At 53.4% G+C, this 21,315-nt stretch overlaps 10 protein-coding genes across 10 annotated transcripts; 4 read left to right on the forward strand and 6 right to left on the reverse strand.

The window, feature by feature from the left end:
- Positions 1–1,010: 1,010 nt before the first annotated feature.
- CLAFUR5_10087 (U3 small nucleolar RNA-associated protein 17) lies at positions 1,011–4,352 on the reverse strand (the record flags this gene model as incomplete). Its single annotated transcript, XM_047909235.1, has 1 exon — positions 1,011–4,352. The coding sequence occupies one exon, from the start codon at positions 4,350–4,352 to the stop codon at positions 1,011–1,013; it is 3,342 nt and encodes a 1,113-aa protein (XP_047764297.1).
- A 228-nt stretch (positions 4,353–4,580) lies between these two features.
- On the forward strand, positions 4,581–4,941 carry CLAFUR5_10088 (DNA-directed RNA polymerases I, II, and III subunit RPABC5; the record flags this gene model as incomplete). Its single annotated transcript, XM_047909236.1, has 3 exons — positions 4,581–4,616; positions 4,672–4,748; positions 4,809–4,941. 3 exons carry the CDS (start codon positions 4,581–4,583, stop codon positions 4,939–4,941), a joined length of 246 nt encoding a protein of 81 aa, XP_047764302.1.
- Positions 4,942–5,377: 436 nt separating this feature from the next.
- Positions 5,378–6,372, reverse strand: CLAFUR5_10089 (uncharacterized protein; the record flags this gene model as incomplete). The annotated part of the gene is made up of 4 exons (XM_047909237.1): positions 5,378–5,410; positions 5,463–5,728; positions 5,812–6,066; positions 6,120–6,372. 4 exons carry the CDS (start codon positions 6,370–6,372, stop codon positions 5,378–5,380), a joined length of 807 nt encoding a protein of 268 aa, XP_047764301.1.
- A 247-nt stretch (positions 6,373–6,619) lies between these two features.
- CLAFUR5_10090 (Riboflavin synthase) lies at positions 6,620–7,374 on the reverse strand (the record flags this gene model as incomplete). The annotated part of the gene is made up of 2 exons (XM_047909238.1): positions 6,620–7,290; positions 7,344–7,374. 2 exons carry the CDS (start codon positions 7,372–7,374, stop codon positions 6,620–6,622), a joined length of 702 nt encoding a protein of 233 aa, XP_047764642.1.
- A 213-nt stretch (positions 7,375–7,587) lies between these two features.
- Positions 7,588–9,161, forward strand: CLAFUR5_10091 (Succinate--hydroxymethylglutarate CoA-transferase; the record flags this gene model as incomplete). Its single annotated transcript, XM_047909239.1, has 5 exons — positions 7,588–7,746; positions 7,796–7,827; positions 7,902–8,276; positions 8,328–8,881; positions 8,950–9,161. The coding sequence occupies 5 exons, from the start codon at positions 7,588–7,590 to the stop codon at positions 9,159–9,161; spliced, it is 1,332 nt and encodes a 443-aa protein (XP_047764824.1).
- A 2,348-nt stretch (positions 9,162–11,509) lies between these two features.
- CLAFUR5_10092 (TATA-box-binding protein) lies at positions 11,510–12,380 on the forward strand (the record flags this gene model as incomplete). Its single annotated transcript, XM_047909240.1, has 2 exons — positions 11,510–11,986; positions 12,093–12,380. The coding sequence occupies 2 exons, from the start codon at positions 11,510–11,512 to the stop codon at positions 12,378–12,380; spliced, it is 765 nt and encodes a 254-aa protein (XP_047764825.1).
- Positions 12,381–13,320: 940 nt separating this feature from the next.
- CLAFUR5_10093 (uncharacterized protein) lies at positions 13,321–13,953 on the reverse strand (the record flags this gene model as incomplete). Its single annotated transcript, XM_047909241.1, has 1 exon — positions 13,321–13,953. One exon carries the CDS (start codon positions 13,951–13,953, stop codon positions 13,321–13,323), a length of 633 nt encoding a protein of 210 aa, XP_047764826.1.
- A 1,902-nt stretch (positions 13,954–15,855) lies between these two features.
- On the forward strand, positions 15,856–16,696 carry CLAFUR5_10094 (Multidomain esterase; the record flags this gene model as incomplete). The annotated part of the gene is made up of 2 exons (XM_047909242.1): positions 15,856–15,925; positions 15,981–16,696. 2 exons carry the CDS (start codon positions 15,856–15,858, stop codon positions 16,694–16,696), a joined length of 786 nt encoding a protein of 261 aa, XP_047764640.1.
- Positions 16,697–16,895: 199 nt separating this feature from the next.
- CLAFUR5_10095 (uncharacterized protein) lies at positions 16,896–17,738 on the reverse strand (the record flags this gene model as incomplete). Its single annotated transcript, XM_047909243.1, has 3 exons — positions 16,896–17,349; positions 17,443–17,637; positions 17,704–17,738. The coding sequence occupies 3 exons, from the start codon at positions 17,736–17,738 to the stop codon at positions 16,896–16,898; spliced, it is 684 nt and encodes a 227-aa protein (XP_047764641.1).
- Positions 17,739–18,160: 422 nt separating this feature from the next.
- Positions 18,161–20,518, reverse strand: CLAFUR5_10096 (uncharacterized protein; the record flags this gene model as incomplete). Its single annotated transcript, XM_047909244.1, has 1 exon — positions 18,161–20,518. One exon carries the CDS (start codon positions 20,516–20,518, stop codon positions 18,161–18,163), a length of 2,358 nt encoding a protein of 785 aa, XP_047764821.1.
- Between the last annotated feature and the right edge of the window lie 797 nt (positions 20,519–21,315).

The following is a 21,315-nucleotide window of genomic DNA, read 5'->3' on the forward strand; positions in this document are numbered from 1 at the left end:
AGAATCTACGGCGAGATCTGATGGGCATTGTTGCTCAGGTATCACCGCATTCGTTCATCTATGAAAGAGTCGACATGATCGCGATGGCCGCGCAGCACGCAGAGCTGAGGGCCAAATGCTTGCCCATTAGACCGAAGAGTTCTAGGTCGTGTTCTTCAATCAATGATGACTACACCATCGAGGTGAAGGTGGCTGTAGAGGTAGGTGCTATTCGAAGAAGACGCCCACACTCACTATATGGAGGAAATGCAGATGACCAAGTGATGCCTGGCACATCCATGCAATGCAGCCTTGTCCAGAGCCGGTCGGATCCTGATGCAAAAAGGACAAAACAATCGCCTTCGTTTTGATAGCTACCGGAACCAGGTGAGGCCATCAGATACCTCATTGGCATATGGAAGCATCACCATGTCCGTGCTAGTCGATCGGCTGATGCTCTGCGACTACGCCACCAAGCCGGAGACGACTGTCGATGTCTCGTGATGCACAGCAGTACATATACTCGAGTTACACCAGAGGGCGCTGCAAAATGATCCAGACTTGTTGGAAATCTGGTGAAAGATGACTCAAGTAGCAAAAAGACGAAGACAATCACCTCCATCTCGATAGCCAGGCCATCTGCAGAGCTGCGCATGAAGTTGATGGCAGCTGCGAGGCAGCAGGCGAGCACGGCCTCCATTCAATGAGCATCTCACTGACTGAGCGACCAAGGCGAAGATGATTGTCGAGGTACCGCAGATGGTCAACCCATATTCAGCTTGTCCGACTGAGCAGCATGTGGTCGCCACAAAGACTAGCTGATGCCAGTATAAAGCAGAAGATTATATCTCAAGATGAGGTGCAAAAGGAGTAAAACTCCTCCTCATCGTTCTTGTGCGGTCGCGAAGCAGGTTAGGTCACAATATGCTCTGTCGTACGATGTGCAGCGAGTCTTGCTCGAAGTATTGGATCTATACAATTTTGGTTATATGCATACATCAATGCATTGCCAGATAATGCTTTGCGCTGACTCACGCATCAATCATGACCATATCATCCACAGCCGACACCAAATTCCTCCTTGGTTTGCGTGCAAAAAGCTCAACCACATTCTGGAACATATCCCTCACAGGTGGCAGGGCGAAGCTTTGTCCGACATCGAGGACGCCGGCTAGTTGCTCCGGTCTTATTACAGGTCTATCATCTTCAACATTATCACCGATGGCTTCGCCGGCTGGAAGCGCGAGATTGCCCATGCCGGCGAGGAGCTGATCGCCTTCTGTGTCTTCGACGATCGCCAATGCAGAGTCGTTGGTGACTGGATCTTCGGTGATAGCCTTGTCAAAGATACTGCCGCGACGAACGGATGATGCCGTGCTTGAAGAAAGTGTCCGGATTGTGCCATCCTCGAACAGGATCGTGAAGCCCTTCACACCATTACCAGCCAAGATCGCGGCTGGAGTGGCCACGAGGTTCAAATCGAAGAGACATTGTGGTGCCTTGGTGCTGTAGACTTGGACCTTCGGCGTTGGCTCATCTGTGCCCCTGACTGGATCGTACGATACTATCGCAAACGTCTCGTCAAAGTGGTTCAGAGCAAGCACGGCATTCTCTTGGTCCTCTCGCGCGGAGAGACCAATGGTAAAGTGATGACTGTCATCGATCAAGTTCCACACGCGTACGGATCCTGTAGAGAGGCTGATGAAGTATCGGTCGAGAAAGCCAAAGTCGAGAAGCTCCTGCTCGGCGGCAACGAGTCCAGCTTTCGATGTGATGAGGACACCAGTCTTGGGCGAGATGAAGTGGACTAGCGGCAGCGCGTTGTCATTATTCGAGACCTGAGCGCAAGCGAGCATCGAGCCATCTTGAGAATAGACGAGGCATGCATCTTCCAGTATCTCTTCCTTTTCATTGTCTTCAGCGTCCTCCATTGGCGAGTCGGCACGATCTGGGAGTTCTGACGGTACCGGCAATGGGACAGTATGCCGACAGACGTAGTCGATCGAGTCCCTGCCGTCTGCCTCCTTCAGCGGGACGCCGTGTCTCGTCCTGGTTGTCGGCCGCCAGACCTTGATCTTACTATCCTCACCAATGGTGGCAAAGCTGTTCGAGGTGGGATCTGACACGAGCTTGAGTATTCGGCCAGGTCCAGCATCAGCATTCGCACTAGATGATAGTGCGTGAGGTGAGTCTGCTCTCGTGCTTAAGGTCCACATCTCCTGTGCCTCGTCCCATCGCCAGAACTTGAGATGTATCTCACGCCTGCGCTGCTGTTCTTCTCGCAGCTCGATGACTTCAGCGATATCCAGCCCAGCAGTCTTGGCCAGAACATGCTCCAGGTCTGTTCCGGGCGGGACCCACTCATCGACAGTGGCGAGCCACTTCCCATCAGTGCTTACCGCCATGAGGGCTACATCGGGGGGGGAAATGAGCGTCTTTTCAGGGCCGGTAGTAAAGTCTGTGATGTTGTTTCGACTCAACGCCTGCCTGCTGATGTGGCGCGAGTTGCGGATGTCGAATGCTTGCAGGAAGGGTCGGGTGGCCACATCTTGCACAGTCTTTGGTTGAGTTGACGGCACTGTCATCAGAAGTTGGTAAGGATCCTTAGGATGCAGTATCGCGTTCGTGCGTGGAAGCATTATTCCCTGGGCAACCATGCTTTCGGTGACAACTGGTAATTGAAGACCTGCAAAGTTGGCCACTGGGTTTAGCTCGGTAGTGCTAAGCACCATGATCGAATTGTCACCCATATGCAAAGCGTAGCGAGTACCATCTGGGCTGACAACTACACGTTCAACTTCTGATCCGAGATGGGGAAGGTGCTGCTGTTTGCCGGTTTCCAGCTGCCAAAGCACAAGCACTGTCTCCTTGCCACCAGAGATGAGGTAGTGACCATCCTGGGAGAACTTGACAGTAGAAACAGCATTGCGATGCCAGTGCAACACTCTTGGGGCCGGTAGAGTGATTTGTGACGGAGATACGAACAAGGTAGACAAGTCTGAGTAGAGGTGGATTTGTCCTTCGGCGTTGCCAACTGCAACAGTCAGCTCTGGTCGCTTGCTTTGCTTCTTCTTGTCAGGACGCGAGAAGATCGTTCTCGCATCAAAACAATGCAGTGGCATGTCTACTGGAACCTCAACCCAGGTGTAGTCAGGCTGGTCTGGCGCCTTTCGTGCTCCGAGAATGAGCGCAGTGGCGCTGAGGCAGACAATGTATACGCCTTCATGCAAGACCTTGATGCCGTTAAGTCTCCTTTGGGTCGTGTACAATGCTTTTCGGTCGCCAATGATGGAGTGATAGCCATCATCAGAGCAAGTAATGTAGAACTGCTCTAAGCTGTCATCGATCGCCGTGGAAGTGGTCAGGGCTACGATGTTCTCCTGCGCCGGAAATGTGCCTCTCACAACAGCCTCTGTGATCCAGTTCCATTGCACCCTCGTGCCGTTATCGTAGGCCAGGTCCACGCTGTCTGGATCGCTCGCACTTCTGGAGTAGCATACAATGCTTCTGCCGTCCGGAACTATGTGGGATCTTATCATCAAAGACGTCTCCAGCGATAACAGCTGCACCTCACGGACGGTCGCGGCAATCAAGCAGTCTTCATCATTCTCGTCCTGCACGAACAGAGAGTCGTGGTTCAGGTAACGGCCAGCAGCTGGTGGTGAAAGAGACCATCCGTGTGCGTTGGGAGCGGTGATAGCTTCGCCAACATCGAACGTAGCAACAGACTTATCCAGCGCCTTCTTCGCCTTCTTCTCCTTCTTGCTGCTTACGGATGTGTCCAACACGTCCGCCACTGAGTTTCGCCGTTCTTGCACGTCCTGCGATGGCACCAAAGCATCCTGCTGCTGCGACTTCCTCTTCTTGCTCTTTTTAGGCTTCGTTTGAACTGCACCAGGATCCGCTTGCTCGATGTCCTCCGTCTTTACGACAGTCTGTGTCTCTGTCTTGATACCATTGGCTTTGGCTGGCGTCGCAACTCGGATCTCGTCTCTTTCTTCCTCGACATCCTCAGCATACTTCCTGTGCTTATGCTTCTGAAACCTCGGCGAAGGCTCCTCCTCGTGCTGCTCAGCACTCGAAGAAGGTATCTCTCGGGCCATGTCTTTCAAGAAGGACTCGGCATCGCGTTTGGCCTTTTTCGTAGCAGCCTTCCTTTGCGTTCTGCTCAATATTGGAGCCTCGTCGGGCTGTGCTGTAGCATTCAGGCTGCTCTGTCTTGCGACAACGACTTGAGGACTATCGGCGCCGTTCGTCTTGGGTGCTGCTTTCTTGGTGGAGTCGCCTTTCGATGGCTTCATGCGTTTCGGTGTCGTCGTCTGGTCGAGCTGATCATGCTCCAGCTTGCGCTTTCTCTCTGCATCCTTCGCCATGATCACAAATGTACAAAAAGTCGCTTGTATTCAGTTGACCACAATGAGTGAATGGTCGTGTGCCGTCCAATGTCAAGGTCGAAAAGCTCCAGCATCTCGGTCCAAAAAGTTTCGAGCCTGACTAAGCTTTTTGAGACATCTCCCGATGCTCGACCACCTCCACTACCTTTGCGACAACCCTTACAACACCACACATCACAGCTCTCCAGACTTGACCAAACCGCCGCCATGATTATCCCAATCCGCTGCTTCTCGTGTGGAAAGGTACGATCTCACGAGCACCAAGCCGTGTGCGCCTACTAACCACCGCATCTCACAGGTCATCGCAGACCTCTACGAACGCTACGTCGAACTGATCGGCACACCGCAAGACAACGGCGACACCATGTCAGATGGGTATGTCTAAATTCTGGCTCCTGGGCGGCCAAGAACGTCCACTAATACCCTTCCTCACAGCGACGCTATGGATCAACTCGGCCTGAACCGCTACTGCTGCCGCCGCATGATGCTCACGCACGTCGACCTCATCGAGAAGCTCCTGCGATACAACCCAGCGGAGCGCGATATCATCAAACAGGGAAACAGGTGATCGAGACAAGATTCTTCCAAATACACATCACACACACTCCTCCACGACCAGCGACCATCCGCAACACCACTGCAAGCACAAGCAGAAAGATTTCGTGAACAAACGGGCTCGAATGATGGGAGAAGCAGCCAAAAACTGTCGGCCAGTCACCAGGCTCGGAATACAGCGGCGAAACTCTCGGGAGTCGTGTTTCGACGGAGAGATGAGCCAGGACCTCGCTTATTACGGCACGGTGAACACTGCGGGTGGACATAATGGGTTTTAGCGAAGGCGTCACGGTGTACAACAGGCTTTGAGTGATTGACAAGGCAGACTCTTCAATTGAAGGTTTCAGAATATGAGACCACTATATGTAGTCAGCGGGATGAGCGAGAGCTCTTTCTTATCGCTCGCAAATTCCTGCTCGATGCCATGCTGTGTCTCTCAGTGCTGTTCTTTAGCTGTCAAGGATCTGTACATATCCGTCGGCCTTGATGCGGTCGCAGCTCGAAGCTACACTACAAATGCTCAATCCTGCACACCTCATCACTCGCCACGTCAACCCTCTCCCTCAGAACACAATCCAGACACAGTCCAACACAGTTCTCGTGCAGGACTTCCTTGATCTTGTCCCAACTCTCGCCTCCATGAGGATACTTGTGGCTGTAGCATTCGCCACAGTGTGCCTGCGTTCCGAGCTTAGGGTATTGAAGATCATAGATCTTCGTGAACATGGTCTGCAGATTGTTTCCTCCAAGATCATCTAGACCTACGTCCGCAACGGCCTTGAGAAGATTGTGGTGGAAGACTGTTGTGCGCGGACACCGAAGATCGGTGAATTGGCAAGGAGTCAGCATGTGCTCACGTCCTGTTATCTTTGGAGCCACGTACACCACACAGCAACCGGCACCATCTTCCCGATCGTGCTCGTTGCTAACGCCAACGTCGACTCTGTCGTCAAGAGGAGCAGCCTGGTGTACTTCTCAAACAGTTCCGGGCAATCCAGCAAGTACGCCGACACAGCGAGATTGCGAACCGCTTCGGCATCCCTGGCGATGTAGCGCATCATGGTCTCTGGCGGAAAGAGGCCGGGTGTTCCTTTGACCTTGTCGACGCAGCCGTAGTTGAGCGCTATCGTGGCGAAGTCTGCAGCCCATCAGCAGCGAGTCATCCAGATGGTAGTGAAAGCAATATCGTACCTATCATCTGTGCCGGCTCTAACAAGGTACTGCCGTCGTGGCAGCGGTGTAAAATCATAATCAGACAGGCAAACGCAACTGGGCTGTCGTTGGGGAAATAGAGGTCAGTCACGATCTCGCTGGTCTGCCAAAGTGCTGCAAATTGAGGCGAGGCCTGTGCGAGGACGGCGGAGGAGGCGTAGATTAGAATCTGAGTGTTAGGGTCGTCGCCCACGGTGATGGCGGCATCGCCGTTGAGGTTGATGGTCTTCATGAATGAATCGTCGCCTCGTTGCGTTCGTGCTGGTGGTGGAGTGAGAATCGGGGTGAAGTTGGTTTAACGTTAGCTTGAGCGAGATTCTTGCCACCTCGCGTGCTAAGGTAGGCAACACTTCGTGCTGGAGGGAAGGAACGATACTGACTCCCATCGGTCAATGGCAGGAACAGAATTGCTCTCATGAAAACAAAGCAAAGCGGAAGATCATACCTGTACTGTATGTTGTCTTCGCCTCAAGACCGTCCTACCTCCCCTTCAACCTCCCATCCACAATCCTCTGCACCATCTTCTCCAACACGGCGCCCCCATCCCCAGCATTCGTCTCGAAATACGCCTTCACGCTCTTCTCCACATACTTCCCCACCATATCAACCTCGACATTCACATCCTGACCCTCCTTCTTCCCTCCCATCACAATCTTCTCCTGCGTATACGCAATCAACATCACCTCCCACCAACCCTCATCATCGTTCACATTCGTGATCGTCAACGAAGCTCCATCAAGCGTGACGTATCCCTTCTCGACAATGTAGCGCAACACGCCCTTATCTTTAGGCTGCAGACGGAACGTAACGGCGTTGCCGTCCGGCGTGGTCTTGAGGATCGTGGCGATGGTGTCGACATGTCCCTGCACGAAGTGTCCGCCCATCCGTGTACTGCCACTCACGGCGCGTTCAAGGTTCACACCACTCCCCTCCTTCAGCGAACCCAAGTTCGTGCGTCGTAGCGTCTCAGGTGAAACTCCAACCTTGAACGAATCTTTCTCGAACTCCGTCACGGTCAGACATGTGCCATTGATGCTTATGCTGTCTCCCAGGTGGCAGTCACCGAGGATTTCGGCGCAGTCGCTTATGGTGAGGGAGGTGCCTCCGCCGCCGGAGGATGTTTCATCGTTTTGGACGAGTTTGGAGACGGCTGGCTGGGATGTCAGCGCAGCGTCGTGGGAGGATGTGGTAGTGGGGACATACTGCCGATTTTCTCGACGATGCCGGTGAACATTTTGGCAATGGGTGTTGTAGGGGAGGGATTGTCGCGTGTGGTGATGAAACTAGTGTAACGGTCATGCACATTCACTCCGATCTCGGGATGGGGAAGCCGAACCGAGGCGCTTGTGAGGAAGGTCACTCCGGGCGGCTGTAGAGATGCAGGAACGAATGCTTCAATATCAATGTAGCTGAAAGGTGCGCATGACCATTTGTGCATATCTTTTCAATGTCGTTGCAAAGGTCTTTGCGGCTCTTGAGTCGTCCAGCATCATCACAGGTCACGGCCCGAGCACTTTCACAGCAACGACGATGGCTAGCAACACCAGCCGAAGCATTGCCATTGGCTGGCATAAGAGTTCTTGATATGACCAGAGTACTAGCTGGTGTAGGTCGATCTCGCCTGACGATCGAAGCATTGTACTCACATTCGGTAGCCATACTGTACACAAATCCTCGGTGACCTAGGGTATGCATAATACATCCAGTACGACCACTTCCAGGTCTTGCTGCATGGCAATCACATGCTAAGCCCACACCCAGCGCAGAAGTCATCAAAATCGAACATCCAACCCGAGGCGACGACACCCGAGCCTGGGGACCACCTTATGCCTCCTACACAGAAGAAAGCGGCCAGAAAGGTCAAGGCGAAAGCGCATACTTCCTGGCCGTCAACCGCAACAAGAAATCCATAGGCCTCTCCTTCCAGTCCCCAGCAGGTGTTGAAATTCTTCACAAGTTGGCCAAAGACTGCGATATTTTGGTCGAGAACTACCTCCCCGGCGCATTGAAGAAGTACAACATGGACTACGAAAGCGTCTCGAAAGTCAACCCAGGCATTATCTACGCCAGCGTAACAGGCTACGGCCAGACTGGACCGCACAGTAAGAGGGCAGGCTACGATGTCATGGTTGAAGCGTAAGTACTGCTCGATCCCATCTCAAGCAGCGTTTCACTGACACAGACTAGGGAAATGGGCCTAATGCACATAACCGGCCACCGCGACGGCCCCCCAGCAAAGGTCGGCGTAGCAGTAACAGACCTAACAACAGGCCTATACACCTCCAAGTCCGTCATGGCCGCCCTCATCGCCCGCGGCAAGAACGGCGGCAAGGGCCAACACATCGACGTCGCGCTCGCAGACTGCCAGATTGCCACGCTCGCCAACATCGCATCTTCCTGTCTCATCAGTGGCAAGCCAGACAGTGGCCGTTGGGGCACTGCGCATCCTTCCATCGTGCCTTATAAGGGATTCCAGACGAAGGATGGGGATATTTTGCTGGGGGGTGGGAATGATAGGCTTTTTGGTGTGCTGTGTGACAAGTTGGGGAAGCCCGAGTGGGCGAGTGATGAGAGGTATAGGACGAATGCAGATCGAGTTAGTCGGCGGGATGAGTTGGAGGATATGATCGAGGCTATCACTGCCACCAAAACCACTCAGGAATGGCTCGACGTCTTCGAAGGCAGCGGTATGCCATATGCGCCTATCAACGATGTCAAAGCGACATTGGAGCACGAACACAGTAAGTTCCCATCACCCTTCACTCGCTTCCCCTACCACTTTACCAAATGCTAACCACACCCCTCCCAGCCCAGCACCGCAACATGGTAACAGAAGTGCACCACCCCTCCTGCGGCCCCATGAAACTCGTCAGCCCTCCCGTGAAATTCTCAGAATCGAAACCCAGTATCCGCACACCGCCGCCGACGCTGGGCCAACACACCGATGAAGTATTATCGGGACTGCTGGGGATGGAGTCGGGGGAGATTGAAGCGTTGAAGAAGGATGGGGTGGTCTCGTAGTGGATGTGGAGGAACGTCGTAGCAAACGAGGTATTGTTGCGCGATTGTGGTGTGTGCGTTTGTTTGTTGAGATCAATTGTGATACGCAGGGTGCCACGGCTGGGCGATGAAGTTGCACTGCAGACAATGTTACACTGCAGAGCTGATGGTGCAGGGTATGTTGTGGAAGCCTTCTCCGATCTACTGCTGGGAGTAGCAGTATGATCGATGAAGACTGAGCGATACGTCTGGCCGCTCGCTGGTCTGTAGTTCAGCACTTACAGGCCGATGTATCTCGTTACTAGAGCAAAGCATTTGCCGCAGTGACGAGAATCTCACAAGATGTCACCCGACTTACCGAAGACCTGGCACGCCTGGGGAGATCCATGTCTCCCAAGCAAAACCTTGAGATGGGTAAGATCTACTCGCGTCACGCATTGTCCGATTCTGCTGTTCCGTAAGGCTGATACTCGGCCGGCTGATCGGCTCGGTGAAGAAGAAAGGTTAGCAGGCAAAAAATGGTTTGCTCTGACGTCGGACATGTGAGTGTCGCATGAGTTGGCGCATGCGTTGCAAAGTATCGACACTGTCCAGCGCGGATGTCCGAGTGCATCGCTGTGCGGGATAAGATCGTTCAAGAAGGTGTGCAGGAATTTCCTGAATCGACTGCCAGATGCGGGATGTCTCTGTCCGAGTTCGAGAGCGATGTCGAAGATGCGTCCACAGTCGCTACTGTTCGCGATCGTGTGTGCGGTACGTCTGACACTGATATCTAAGTCGTGGCCCAGGTTGCGCGCGCCCAAATCCTGAGGCATGCAAAGCTTTTTGCTTGGCTGCCATCTTCCACAATATCGGCCAAGAATCGTATTGCTGCCGCCTCTTCTGCTGGCATCACAAGCAACGCATTCCAGTGTCGCTGCCTCGGTGGGGCGCGGGTACAGTATTGCCGTTCACGCTTGGAATCGGATGAGTAGCTCAGGAGTGGAATGCCACAGTGGTGCGAAGACGGGATGAGCGAGACGGCGCCGTGGCCGGAGAGGGCTACCAGACCGGTCTGTCGAATCAGAGTCGCAGGATTGCTAGCGCCTAAAAGTGAAAAGCTGTCATCAGCTTTGCTTGTGATGTCGGACCCACAGTGATCGTAAAGCTCTCGGCAAGCGCATGCGACACGATCGAGTGCTCTCGAACAGCTTTACATGTGGCGATGCAGTGTGCATGTGGAATGATCGATATGCGACAGTGCAGCAGGGCGACAGATGTCAGATCCGGGGGACAAACGCGCGGCGCAAGTGGGTTGCCTCTTCCGTCCGCCGTTGATAGCGCGATAGCATCACAACTTGTGGAGAGCAGATGCGAGGATGCCATCACTACCTGCTCAGCATGCATATACTGTAAAGCAATGCATGATGAGGGTAATGTTGTGTATGTGCTGACATGCACTGTACATGTATGCAGCTCTGTATCACATTCAATGTTGTCGCTGTTTCGCCGTCTCTTCTTGACAGTTGTCGCGCCACGGTAGTGGTGAGTCGTGAGTCATAGCCCTTGAGGAGCTCGCGGCTGGTGAAGGAGCAACGGTCTCGCGTCGCGTTTTATCGGTCGGTATCGTTCATGGAGGACGGCCAGGCAGTGTCGTGCGGTATAGTGCAGTGTGCTTCAAACAGATTGAATATGCAGCGATGGCAGCATTCACAGTGTTTGCAGAACGCGACACGATGGCAACGTCACTGTGGAAAAGGGGCGACGGAAATCCCTGCAAACTCAGCTTAGCGCCAGGTATCTGCCGCACAGGCCAGCTGGCGCGGACTACATAAAGGCCGCTCCTCGCCCTCTCGATCTACGGCCCAGCCGCGGTCGAAAAGTCTCTCCTACGGTCTCCACCCACCACACCCGACCATATCTCGCACAAACGTGCCCTTACGTAGTGTGAAGAATCGAAGCATCGGTCTCACGGTCTAACGACTCACGATTTCCAGTTAATTGCGTTCACTTTGACGGAAAGCACTCTCTTTGTCGCGAATCCGGAAGTCACAGGTCACGAGGGGCTTGGCGAGCTGCCTACTCCAGCGCGATTCTTTCAAACCCGGCCCTCTCCCCAACACCCACCACCACACAACCACACAACCACACAACCACACAACGTCGGCGAGGGCGGGACTGCAGGCCAGCGATACTCTTGCCATCCACACCACAGCCTCCCGCGCCACCATCGCCGTCCTTACCGACCGCGCGGACCCTTTTACTAGAGCGATCTGCGCATCTCAAATATCTCAGCACCTCCGCCTCAGATTGCGACAGCGCGCGCTTGCCACCTGATCGCAACCAGTGTCGCATAACCGCGCACAACCACATCTCACCTCACCGCCATCATGGATACCATGATCTACACCCCGACCAACGCCGCCGAAGCGAAGCAGTTCACCGGACCGGGCAGTCTCTCGTATGGCAACGTGCCACCGTCGCAACTGACACCACCCTCCGAGAACGGCTCGCAAACGCAGAAGCCAGGCGCACCAAATGGACAGCAGCAGCAACAAGGTGTGGTCACACCTGCCGCGACTCCTGCGACAGCTCAGGCGAATACCGGTGTGAGTGGTATTGTGCCAACACTGCAGAACATTGTCGCAACTGTCAACCTCGACTGCCGCTTGGACCTCAAGACCATTGCACTGCACGCACGTAACGCCGAGTACAACCCAAAGCGTTTCGCCGCTGTCATCATGCGCATTCGCGAGCCCAAGACCACTGCTCTGATCTTCGCATCCGGCAAGATGGTCGTCACTGGTGCAAAGTCGGAAGATGATTCGAAGCTGGCTAGCCGCAAGTATGCGCGCATCATCCAAAAGGTAGGCACATGAAATGCATGTCAGGTCGTGGTATTTCACTTGTCGCTCGACTTCTGAAGCCGCTCCTGTCCACTTTTCATATCATGTGCTAACATTCTGACTGCAGCTCGGTTTCAACGCCAAGTTCACCGACTTCAAGATTCAGAACATCGTCGGCTCTTGCGACATCAAGTTCCCCATCCGACTGGAGGGTCTTGCAAGCCGCCATCACATGTTCTCATCTTACGAGCCTGAGCTCTTCCCAGGTCTCATCTACCGCATGATGAAGCCCAAGATTGTGCTCCTCATCTTCGTGTCGGGCAAGATCGTCCTCACCGGTGCCAAGGTCCGAGAGGAGATCTACCAAGCCTTTGAGCTCATATACCCTGTTCTCTCCGACTTCCGCAAGACCTAAACCTCTCGGCTTGAGACAACAACTCGACCAACCACTAAGGCATCCTGTATCACCACAATGTACCAACAGAGGTTGATGCCACCTCACGACCGAAAGGTCAACGCACACTGGCTACGACATTAAACACAGATCAGTCACTGCACACGATTGTGACCCACTGGGTCACTGACTTCATTACTTGCTTTTTACAACTTCACTGCATCAGCGACGGCGTTACCGGAAACAGTCGACATCCAACTACTTCACGGACTCACAGCGAGGTCCGATTAGATCGGCATGCTTGGCCGCAGCATAAAGATGGCTGCAGCGTGCGATTGAGCTCTATAAGAGAGTTCCCAAGGCTGATGATACTAGATGGAAAGGTGTGGCAGACAGCATCGGCGGGCTTCGAATAGCCGATGGGATGCGAGCAAGAAGCGTTGGTATGGAATGAATACGGCTTACTTGGTAGATCACATCTCCAATGCCAGTAGTTTCATTCACCTCTTCGAGTTTCATGTGGCTCCCTTAGGCGTGCATGACCGGCGTAGCCCGTCACTGTTGCAAATCGTCGTCGCCCTGGTGTGATTGCCTGTATGCCGACCATGTTGTCATCGCTGCAAACGTTGCAACCCTTGCATCGCCTGCCTTCCTCCTCAGAACTGCTTCTGCGGCGACTCAGGTGGCAGGCAGTGTACCCATAGCGTTCCCAGCGCTTCCCAACCATGCCTGTGCATGACTATCCTTCATCATCTGCTCCTTATCTCATGGAACCGATGGAGAAGGTGAACTTTAGCACGCAACCACCCCAGTGGTCCTTGACGCCCAATGCCCACCACTCAACATAAGTGCCGTTGGGCATCATCTCATCTTTAGCATGCCAAACACATCCACAACTCCAGCACGCTCATAAGTCCCTTCAGACATCACCCACAGCCCAGCCCAGCCCATCACCAGCCCATTACCCACACATCACCACCACAACTCCCACCGCTACTCCCACCACTCCCCAACCCGCCACCTTCACCCTCCCCGAGGCGGCAGATTCCTTCCCATACGCAGCAGCAACCACACACTCCATCCCACTCCTTCTTTCCCTCTCACCCACCGGCCGGATCTCAAAACTCCGCACCGAGTACGGCAGCGTCGTACACTCCCCGTCCCCCGAGGAAGGAGTACTACAAGTCCACTCGGTCCAGGGTTCGATCAGACCATCGGATTCGGCGACTTGGTTGCAGTCTAGGCCGTTGTAGGTTTTCAAGGTTAGGTTGGTAGAGGTGGATGCGGGTTGGGAGTAGGAGATTTGGGAGTAGTTGAGGCTGTAGTCGAAGGAGGAGGTTCCGGTTAGTGTGTAGGTGAAGTTGGGGACTGTGGTGTTTGGGTGAGTGAAGGTGCTGTTGAGGTTGAAGCAGTGGGGGGTTGTGGGGGTGTTGGTGAGGGAGAAGGTTATCGCTTCGTTTGAGGTGGTATCTTGGGTGCCGCAGGATGGGGTGTTGGGTGGGGAGAGGGTCATGGTCATGGTTGTGTTGTCGATCGATAGTGCTGTGCTTGACAGGGCCAGGAGCGTTGCGAGGAGCCAGCGTGTTCGCGACATGTCGTCTGAATCCCGAAGTCTTATTCCAAGATCGAGAATCACTTCCAACTTCCGAAAGATTCACAAGATTTCGCCTCCAGTCATGTACTCGTTACCCGTTTCTCATTCAAATCATGTTCGGTCCATAGCACAGAAATCAGCCTGCAGGTAAGAAGAGTTCATGCATCACGGCTCCCGAGGACGTCGCACTGCATATACTCTGCAGGTTTCCGGCCGCGGAGACGGTATACGCCATCCTTGTGAGAGTCAGCAGGCAGAAAATACTTTTCCGTGGCAATGCCGTGTAAGTATCCTGCAGGAGACGCGTAACTATGCCAAGTATGGTATACATGTACTTGGCATGGACGCTGGAAGTTGACGGGCTGGGGTGAGATATTGATGAGCAGCTCGGTATCGTCGGGGACGGTCCATCAAAGTGCTCGGCAATAAGAGCCGGACAAGCCTTGACCGGCCGCAAGGATTATTCGGAAAAGAAGTTACCCTCAGTGCCATGTTTAAGCGTAGCGACCGAGCGCTAGCCACACCGGAGTACGAGCTTGCGAGTACGTAGGTGAGGCCACAAGCTTCGCCGCACCCCAGCAATCGCCGCACCCCAGCTCGGATTCTCGCGTTCCGACACATGGTGTTGCTGGCTTGTATCAATTGCCACGCACGCTCAAAATACACGATATGTAGCTCAAATTGCTCAGAATAGCATCGCGAGTACAGAATTTGAGAGCCTGTGGGCACTATAGTGGGCTCCATGGTGTGTTGTTGTATGTGGTGAGGTGGTGAGAAAGCAAGAAACGCGTGAATCTCGACACGGGCGCATGAAGCTTTGGTGGGGCTCTCACCAAAATCCCATGCCGAAGCGTCAACACCAACCTCTCGGCAACACAACGTGTTTTTACGCGATATGAGTATGCAGAATATGGAAACAGATAGCTGCAAACACATTGGGAAAAGAATCAAGTTGATATGAGCAATATTGGTGGTGTTGATGATAAAAAGTCACTGGGGTGCGGCGATTGCTGGGGTGCGGCGAAGCTTGTGGCGTAGGTGAGGCGTCAGCGAGGGAGTGAAGCTCTATACCAGCCCTCAACTAGCCTTGGCGCCCGCTCTGATTGGTCAACTCTCAAGTTCTAGGGTCACGTGACCCACCGCACTGTGCCTGTTGGCGAACTCGCAAACATATACTCGTCGCTAACGCCTATGTCGTCGTATAATAAGCACTGTACGTCGGGTAGGGGCAGCGTGGATCGCACGCTACTTTGCAGTCTAGAAGGGTTGGTAGAGAGCTCCACTCCGCTACGCTTACCTTTGGAGGTTCACAACCGCCAACAGCACATTTTTTCTTCTGGGAAGCAATCTATTGCATGCACACTACTGAACGAGGTCCTGTTACGTCGGAAAAGCCACGATGTTGTATATGAGTGCCATGCATTGTGAGAGACTTCCTGATACTCAATACCCAATGGATGTTCTTGCTTCTTTCCATTTGCATACGCATGCCTTGAGTCTCGATCTTGTCATCAGTACCAGGCCAAAGCAAGGAGGTATGCAGGATCTGCGACATGATCATCCCCAGATTGAAGAAAGCCGCTCTTCCTACTAAGTACAAGATGGAGACATTCCTCGAGGCTACCAGCCCCGACGAGAAGAGCAGAATGGCGACATAAGATCGCAGGCCACCGGTAGCAGAATACCATCCAGACTCTAGGCATCACTTCTTGATCGGGAACACGCCCAGTAGGAGCATCACCTTGCGTGAGACAATCGGCGACGCATCGGATCGTACCTTGCACGGTGCCTTATCGGACATTGCAGGAGTTCTATATAAGATGCCGAGGTTGTCCTTCTTCATGTTGGGTGTTTTGGTCATTTTGCCTCACGAGCTGGAGTAGGTCCCGGCGAAAGGCAGCCATGATGTTCCGCATGGGCTGGAGCGGTATGCTGGCGGCACTGGCATCCGCAGTCTCGACGTGTTCCGGTGGTAGGCGGAGAGGACACTGAACGTCACAAGTGCGCGTCTAATGATCATGATACAGCAAGAGATTTAGATCGATCACGCGGTAGTCGTCACATATCGCGTCAAGCAGCAATTGCTCCTGGGATACCATTGAAAGTCCTAGCTGTCGGAGATTCGATTACACAGGGATTCAAGAGCACCGACGGCAATGGATATCGACTACACTTACTCGGATCTCTAATCGACGCTGGAAGCCAAGTCTCATACGTCGGATCGCAGCGTTCCGGAAACATGGAGAACAATGCCAACGATGGCTTCGTTGGGTGGACCATCAGCGAGATCGCGGAAGGAGCTCGACCAGACTTCAAATTGCTTCCGAATGTGGTATTACTTCATGCTGGCACGAACGATATGGATAAGGATCCGGCGCCTGAGCCTTACGACACTGCGCCGGAGCGGTTGGCTAGTCTCGTTGACGAGATTCTGGGTGCGATTCCGGAGGTCACCTTGGTTGTGGCGCAGATCGTGCAATCTGGTAATCCGGGGACGAGAGATCGCATACCAGCGTACAATGCGGCAATATCGGGCATACTCAACGAACGAGCTGCGAAGGGGAGCAAGATCCTCGCGATTGACATGTCGTCTATTGGAGTTGGTGGGAGCAACCTGATTGACAATCTGCACCCCAATGACAAGAGGTATGAGCTCATGGCTGGATTCTGGTTCGAGGCTTTGAAGCAGGCGAGTGAGAAGGGGTGGATTACAGCTCCGTGTGAGCCTTCTGCGGAGTTATGAAATGACGCCGGCAGTCTACATGTATATGTTTGGTCAGACCGCCTCGTAGTACTGCTTGCCTGTATGACCATGGCAGTGGTAGCTCTACTGTGAATAAGACTTTACTCGCTTGTTTGACTGCCAATTCCCCTTAAGTTGACATGCCAGCCAGGACCATTTTCAGCCCCAGGTTGCCTGAGCACAGCCGGAAAACAACATTTCACTTCTTACACCTCTTCATCCACGTATGCCGCATATCATACAGCGACCCAACATAACTATCCTCCCGATCCAACTCCTGCACCTTCCCCAACAGCGCCTTACAAAGATCCACAAGAAACTGCGGATGGTTCTCCTCGTACTGCTTAGCAATCCAACTCGAACTGCCATAACGCACGTGCAGATACACCATGAGTTGCCTCGCCGGGGACCCCTCGGGGGTCCCGTCGTAGATGATGGCGACGTCCTCCTTGGTGGGGAACCAGCGGGCTCCTTCCTCGTCTTTCTCGTCGGAGAGGCGCATGGAGGCGCAGAGGGCTTCGTTGCAGAAAGCGTCGTCTTGGATTTTCTCGCCGAAGATGTAGAGGCGTAGGAGGTGGTTGATGATGATGCTTTTGTCGGACAGTATGGGGAGGTCTATGATGGAGGGGATTGAGATGCTGTGGCTGTAGAACCTGCGGGTTGAGAGGGTTAGTACTGCTTTCAGAGGTTGTCGCGAGGTTTAGTGTCCAGAGACTACTAGCCACTCTTTTCAAGCAAACACGTACCAGTCCACGTAGCATGCAACTATGGCGGCCTCATCCTCTGGCAACTCGATGACACGAGTCTTGCCCTCCTGGCACTTCGCATCAAACGCCTTGCGAAAGTATTGCGACTGCTCCTTGATGACATCCTCGTGCACGTGGAACTCTTGTCGTTCGTCTCCAGTCCCGGCCGCAACAGTGACGAAGCCGCCCGAGAATCTGCGATGAGAAGATAGTCAGCAAGGGTGAGATCTTAAGGCGAATGCAGGGATGGGCGCGACATACTTCGACTTCTTTGCGGTGCGAATACTGTCTGCCATGATGATGCTTATGTGAGCGTGAGGTGGATCTCGAGTTGAAGAGAAGATGTTCTTTGTAGAGGCGAAGTGAATGGGTAAGCATCAGGTCACAGGCTCAACGTAACTTTATCCGATCATGCAGCGCTTCACGGCAAGCCTGCCGAAGCGTCAGCTTGGAACTGGCTCACCATGTGATATGCCAAGGCAACCTTTCCAATGACTGACCAAGAGAATGACGACCAGTGCAGAATCCTTTGTCCCTATGATTCCGCGATCAACACCAGTACTTTCCGTGACAGCCTCCAGCACTGCATAACGCAGTTGAGAGAACATAGTGTGACTGGTAGCTGTTTAGCAGGATATTCTGTGTTCCATAGTGTATGTAGGTATGATGCTTTCTTGAATGATCAGGTCATTCAGGTCTCTTACACACCACCACCACCTCAGAGCTCCTTCTTCGACTTCTCGCTTTGATTCGTGTCCATCTTGTGCTCGATCAAGCCTTTGCCAACCTGAGCGCTCTCTCGCCAGTTCCTCTGTCTGTTCCAGAAGCGCTCGAGCGCTGTTGAGGTCTTCAAACTTCCCTGCCTGGCCTCTTCCTCCAGTGACTCTCTCGTGATTGGCTTCTCCTCGTATATGCCCATGTTCGGTGTCTGAGGAAGCTTTGCAAGACTGTCCTGAACCAGTCTCTGACGAGTCTCGTAGCGATCTCTGCGCTCCTTCTGCTTGCCTGGTGAGTCGATCTTGGAGATCGCGTTGGCAACTGCGCCATGTACGAGTAGGTACAGGTGTTCGCTAAAGAAGATGGACAACAGAAGACCCCAAGCCTTGATGTCGTGTGGCCGACCATCAGGACCGATGCCATCATTCGAGAACATGTAGGCCAGAGCTGGTGTTGTGATACTTCCCATCCAGGTCAAGAAGCTGAGAGCGTCCAGCCATGGTCCGATCGTGTCTGCTCTCCACGGTGTTGGGCGTTGCATTTCAATGCAGATCTTGACAGCGTCTGCACGAAGCTCGAACCAATTGTTGACCAGATAACTAACTGGCACAAGTGGCCAGACGACACTGAACAAGCTGAGGTATCCAAATTGGATGATCATTTCGCGGAGATCCTCATACACATCGTACGCTGGTAGCTCAGCCTCACTTCGCACACGGTCGAGAAACTCTTTCTCTTCTGGGTTGTCGTCCATGTCAGCGGACGGCGGCGACTGTAAAGCAGCACCAACGCGCTTGGCAGTCATCTCCTTGATCTTGAGAAAGCCTTGACGCTTCAGGTATGGCACAACGACCTCCATGGCAAAGTTGACGAGCTGCGCGGTGACGGCAAAGTAGATGACTTGCTTGCGCAGGCGGTCGGGATTGATCGTGAAGTGACCTGGTTTCGTGCCCTTCTCGTCCATGTGTTCGTGTTGCTTAGCCGCGAACAGTCGACTAAAGACATCGAGATATGGCACCAGGACGCTGCCGAATGGGACGTAGACGAATGCCGTGAGCATAATTCCCATGTAGGATGTGATGAAGTTGAGTACCAATAGCTTGCCAGTGTGTTGACGATCATATTTCGAGTCTGTTTCGTAGTTCTCGAAGTCATTGAGGCGCTTCGCGAGGTTCGTCATGACCCCACTAAGGAGAGGTAGGCATGTCGTTAGGATCACGGTAGGAGTGAACGTCAAGATCGACTTGCCAGGACCGGTGTAAACCTCACCAATGAAGATCTCGATCGCGAAGCAGAGTAGGATGAGACTACCCAGTACCACGACAGCTGCTATCGCGAACGGAATCTGCAAGAGCTGGCGCTTGAGACGGTCCTCCCATGGGAAGATGAGTTGCTTCTCGCCAGTCGCTGGGTCCTCGACCTCCTTGGTTGGTCGGAAGTCGTGACGCTTGTTCTCGATGTTGCCAACACCACGGACGCCCCATCTGATGGCAAGATCACCTTCCTTGTGCTTCCACCACTCGATGAAGACAGTAGCCCAGAGGCAGGAGAAGATTGCATACAGCGGGCTGAAGGAGCCTAGCACTAGCCAGGCGAAGAATCCAAATCCTGCGGGAGCTAACAGGAAAGTGAAGTATGTCTGTTCGAAGGCGAAGTAGAAGGCCACTTTCTCGCCAAAGCGATCCCGAATGTTGTCAAGATCTTCAGTCTGGATCTGCCACTGAGTAGCCCACTTCGTCATAAGCTGTTTGTTGAACGTATGGTCGTGCAACGCGAACACGCTTTCCACATACGGCCACTCACGAGACTTCGGTCGAATGCCAGCTCCGCCATCTTGTTCATAGTTTGTGATGAGTTGATAGATGATCCGGAGACGTTCCGCATCAGTCAGTGGATCTTGCTCGAGAGAGGCTCGAACGTCAGTAGCAGGCTCTCCAGCTCGTACACCATGGATCCAGTCCTTGACACGACTTCTGTAGATCTCGGCGTACATGTGCTCAGCACTTGCCACTCTGGTGAAGGCCAGCAGGGAGTCCTCCTTGCCATTCCGGGTTTCAATAGCCAGACCGACTTGTGCCAGTCTTTGACAGAGTTGCTCGAAGCTCGCGGCGGCCTTGACCTTTTCTGAAGGCGGAGAGCGGAAAACAATCACATAGTCGACGTCCATGTTGGTGGACAAGGCATGACTCTTAGCCATATCGCCTGGTACCAGCTGGGTCGTGACCAGCTCACTAATAGTTCGTGGAAATGTTGACCGCTTCTTGATGGGCTGCAATTGTACGTCAAGATCGTCTGCGGATGCTGTTGTCTTCTTCTTGATGATTACCAGCGGCGTGCCGGTGTCGTCCTGCTCCGACATGCACTTTGAAGTGGAACAGGTAAGGATGTGCAATGCTAAGGAGATATAGAAGCGGACTAGGTACGTAACGGCGTTGTTGGTCCAGCCAATGTGTCAAGATGTCGTTTGTTTGGGCGAAGACTTTCCAGGTTTCAGTAGTCGCGCAAGTGGCAGGTGAACGTCATCCTGCATTGGAGAGAGAAAGCGCGGCCACGTTGTGTCGGTCTTGGCAGATCTCGCGTGCCTGATCTCGCGTGCCTTTCGTGATTGTCCTCAATATCAATATCAATATCAACCTTGTTCGTCAGACACGCATCATGCATGGCACAACGACATAAGTGAGATCCCACGGACTCGTCAGATATGAATGGTCAAAAACCTATATACATGCTGTGACAACAGTGCTATACATACAAGGGGTGTTTCGCGACATCATCGCGTCCCTATGCAGTGATGAATTCCAGTCTGATCTTCATTCACACATGCCAGCGCTGATACCATCGGCGCAGCTCGAGACCCGCTGAGGCTCTCATGCGACGTGACTGACTCTTCACTAGCTTCTTTGGGGGCTTTCAACCCCTTCGCCAGCAGTTGTTAAGTCATCTGACTTTTCGACAGCTTCGATGTTCGCGAAAGCGCGGCGGCGACGTTCCTACTGCCTCGCGAAACCAATCGGATCGAAGGAGTGTCCCTGCTGGGATCCTAATCATGCCCGGGCCATTCAGCCCATCAACAGGCTCAATCGGACGATTCGTCAGGGACCCGATCGATGGCCGAAGGCCGTATGGTGCTTCCTCCAGAGCTGCGTTCGATCAACT

Source organism: Fulvia fulva, chromosome 7 (assembly GCF_020509005.1).
Source record: "Fulvia fulva chromosome 7, complete sequence".
NCBI lineage: Eukaryota > Fungi > Ascomycota > Dothideomycetes > Mycosphaerellales > Mycosphaerellaceae > Fulvia > Fulvia fulva.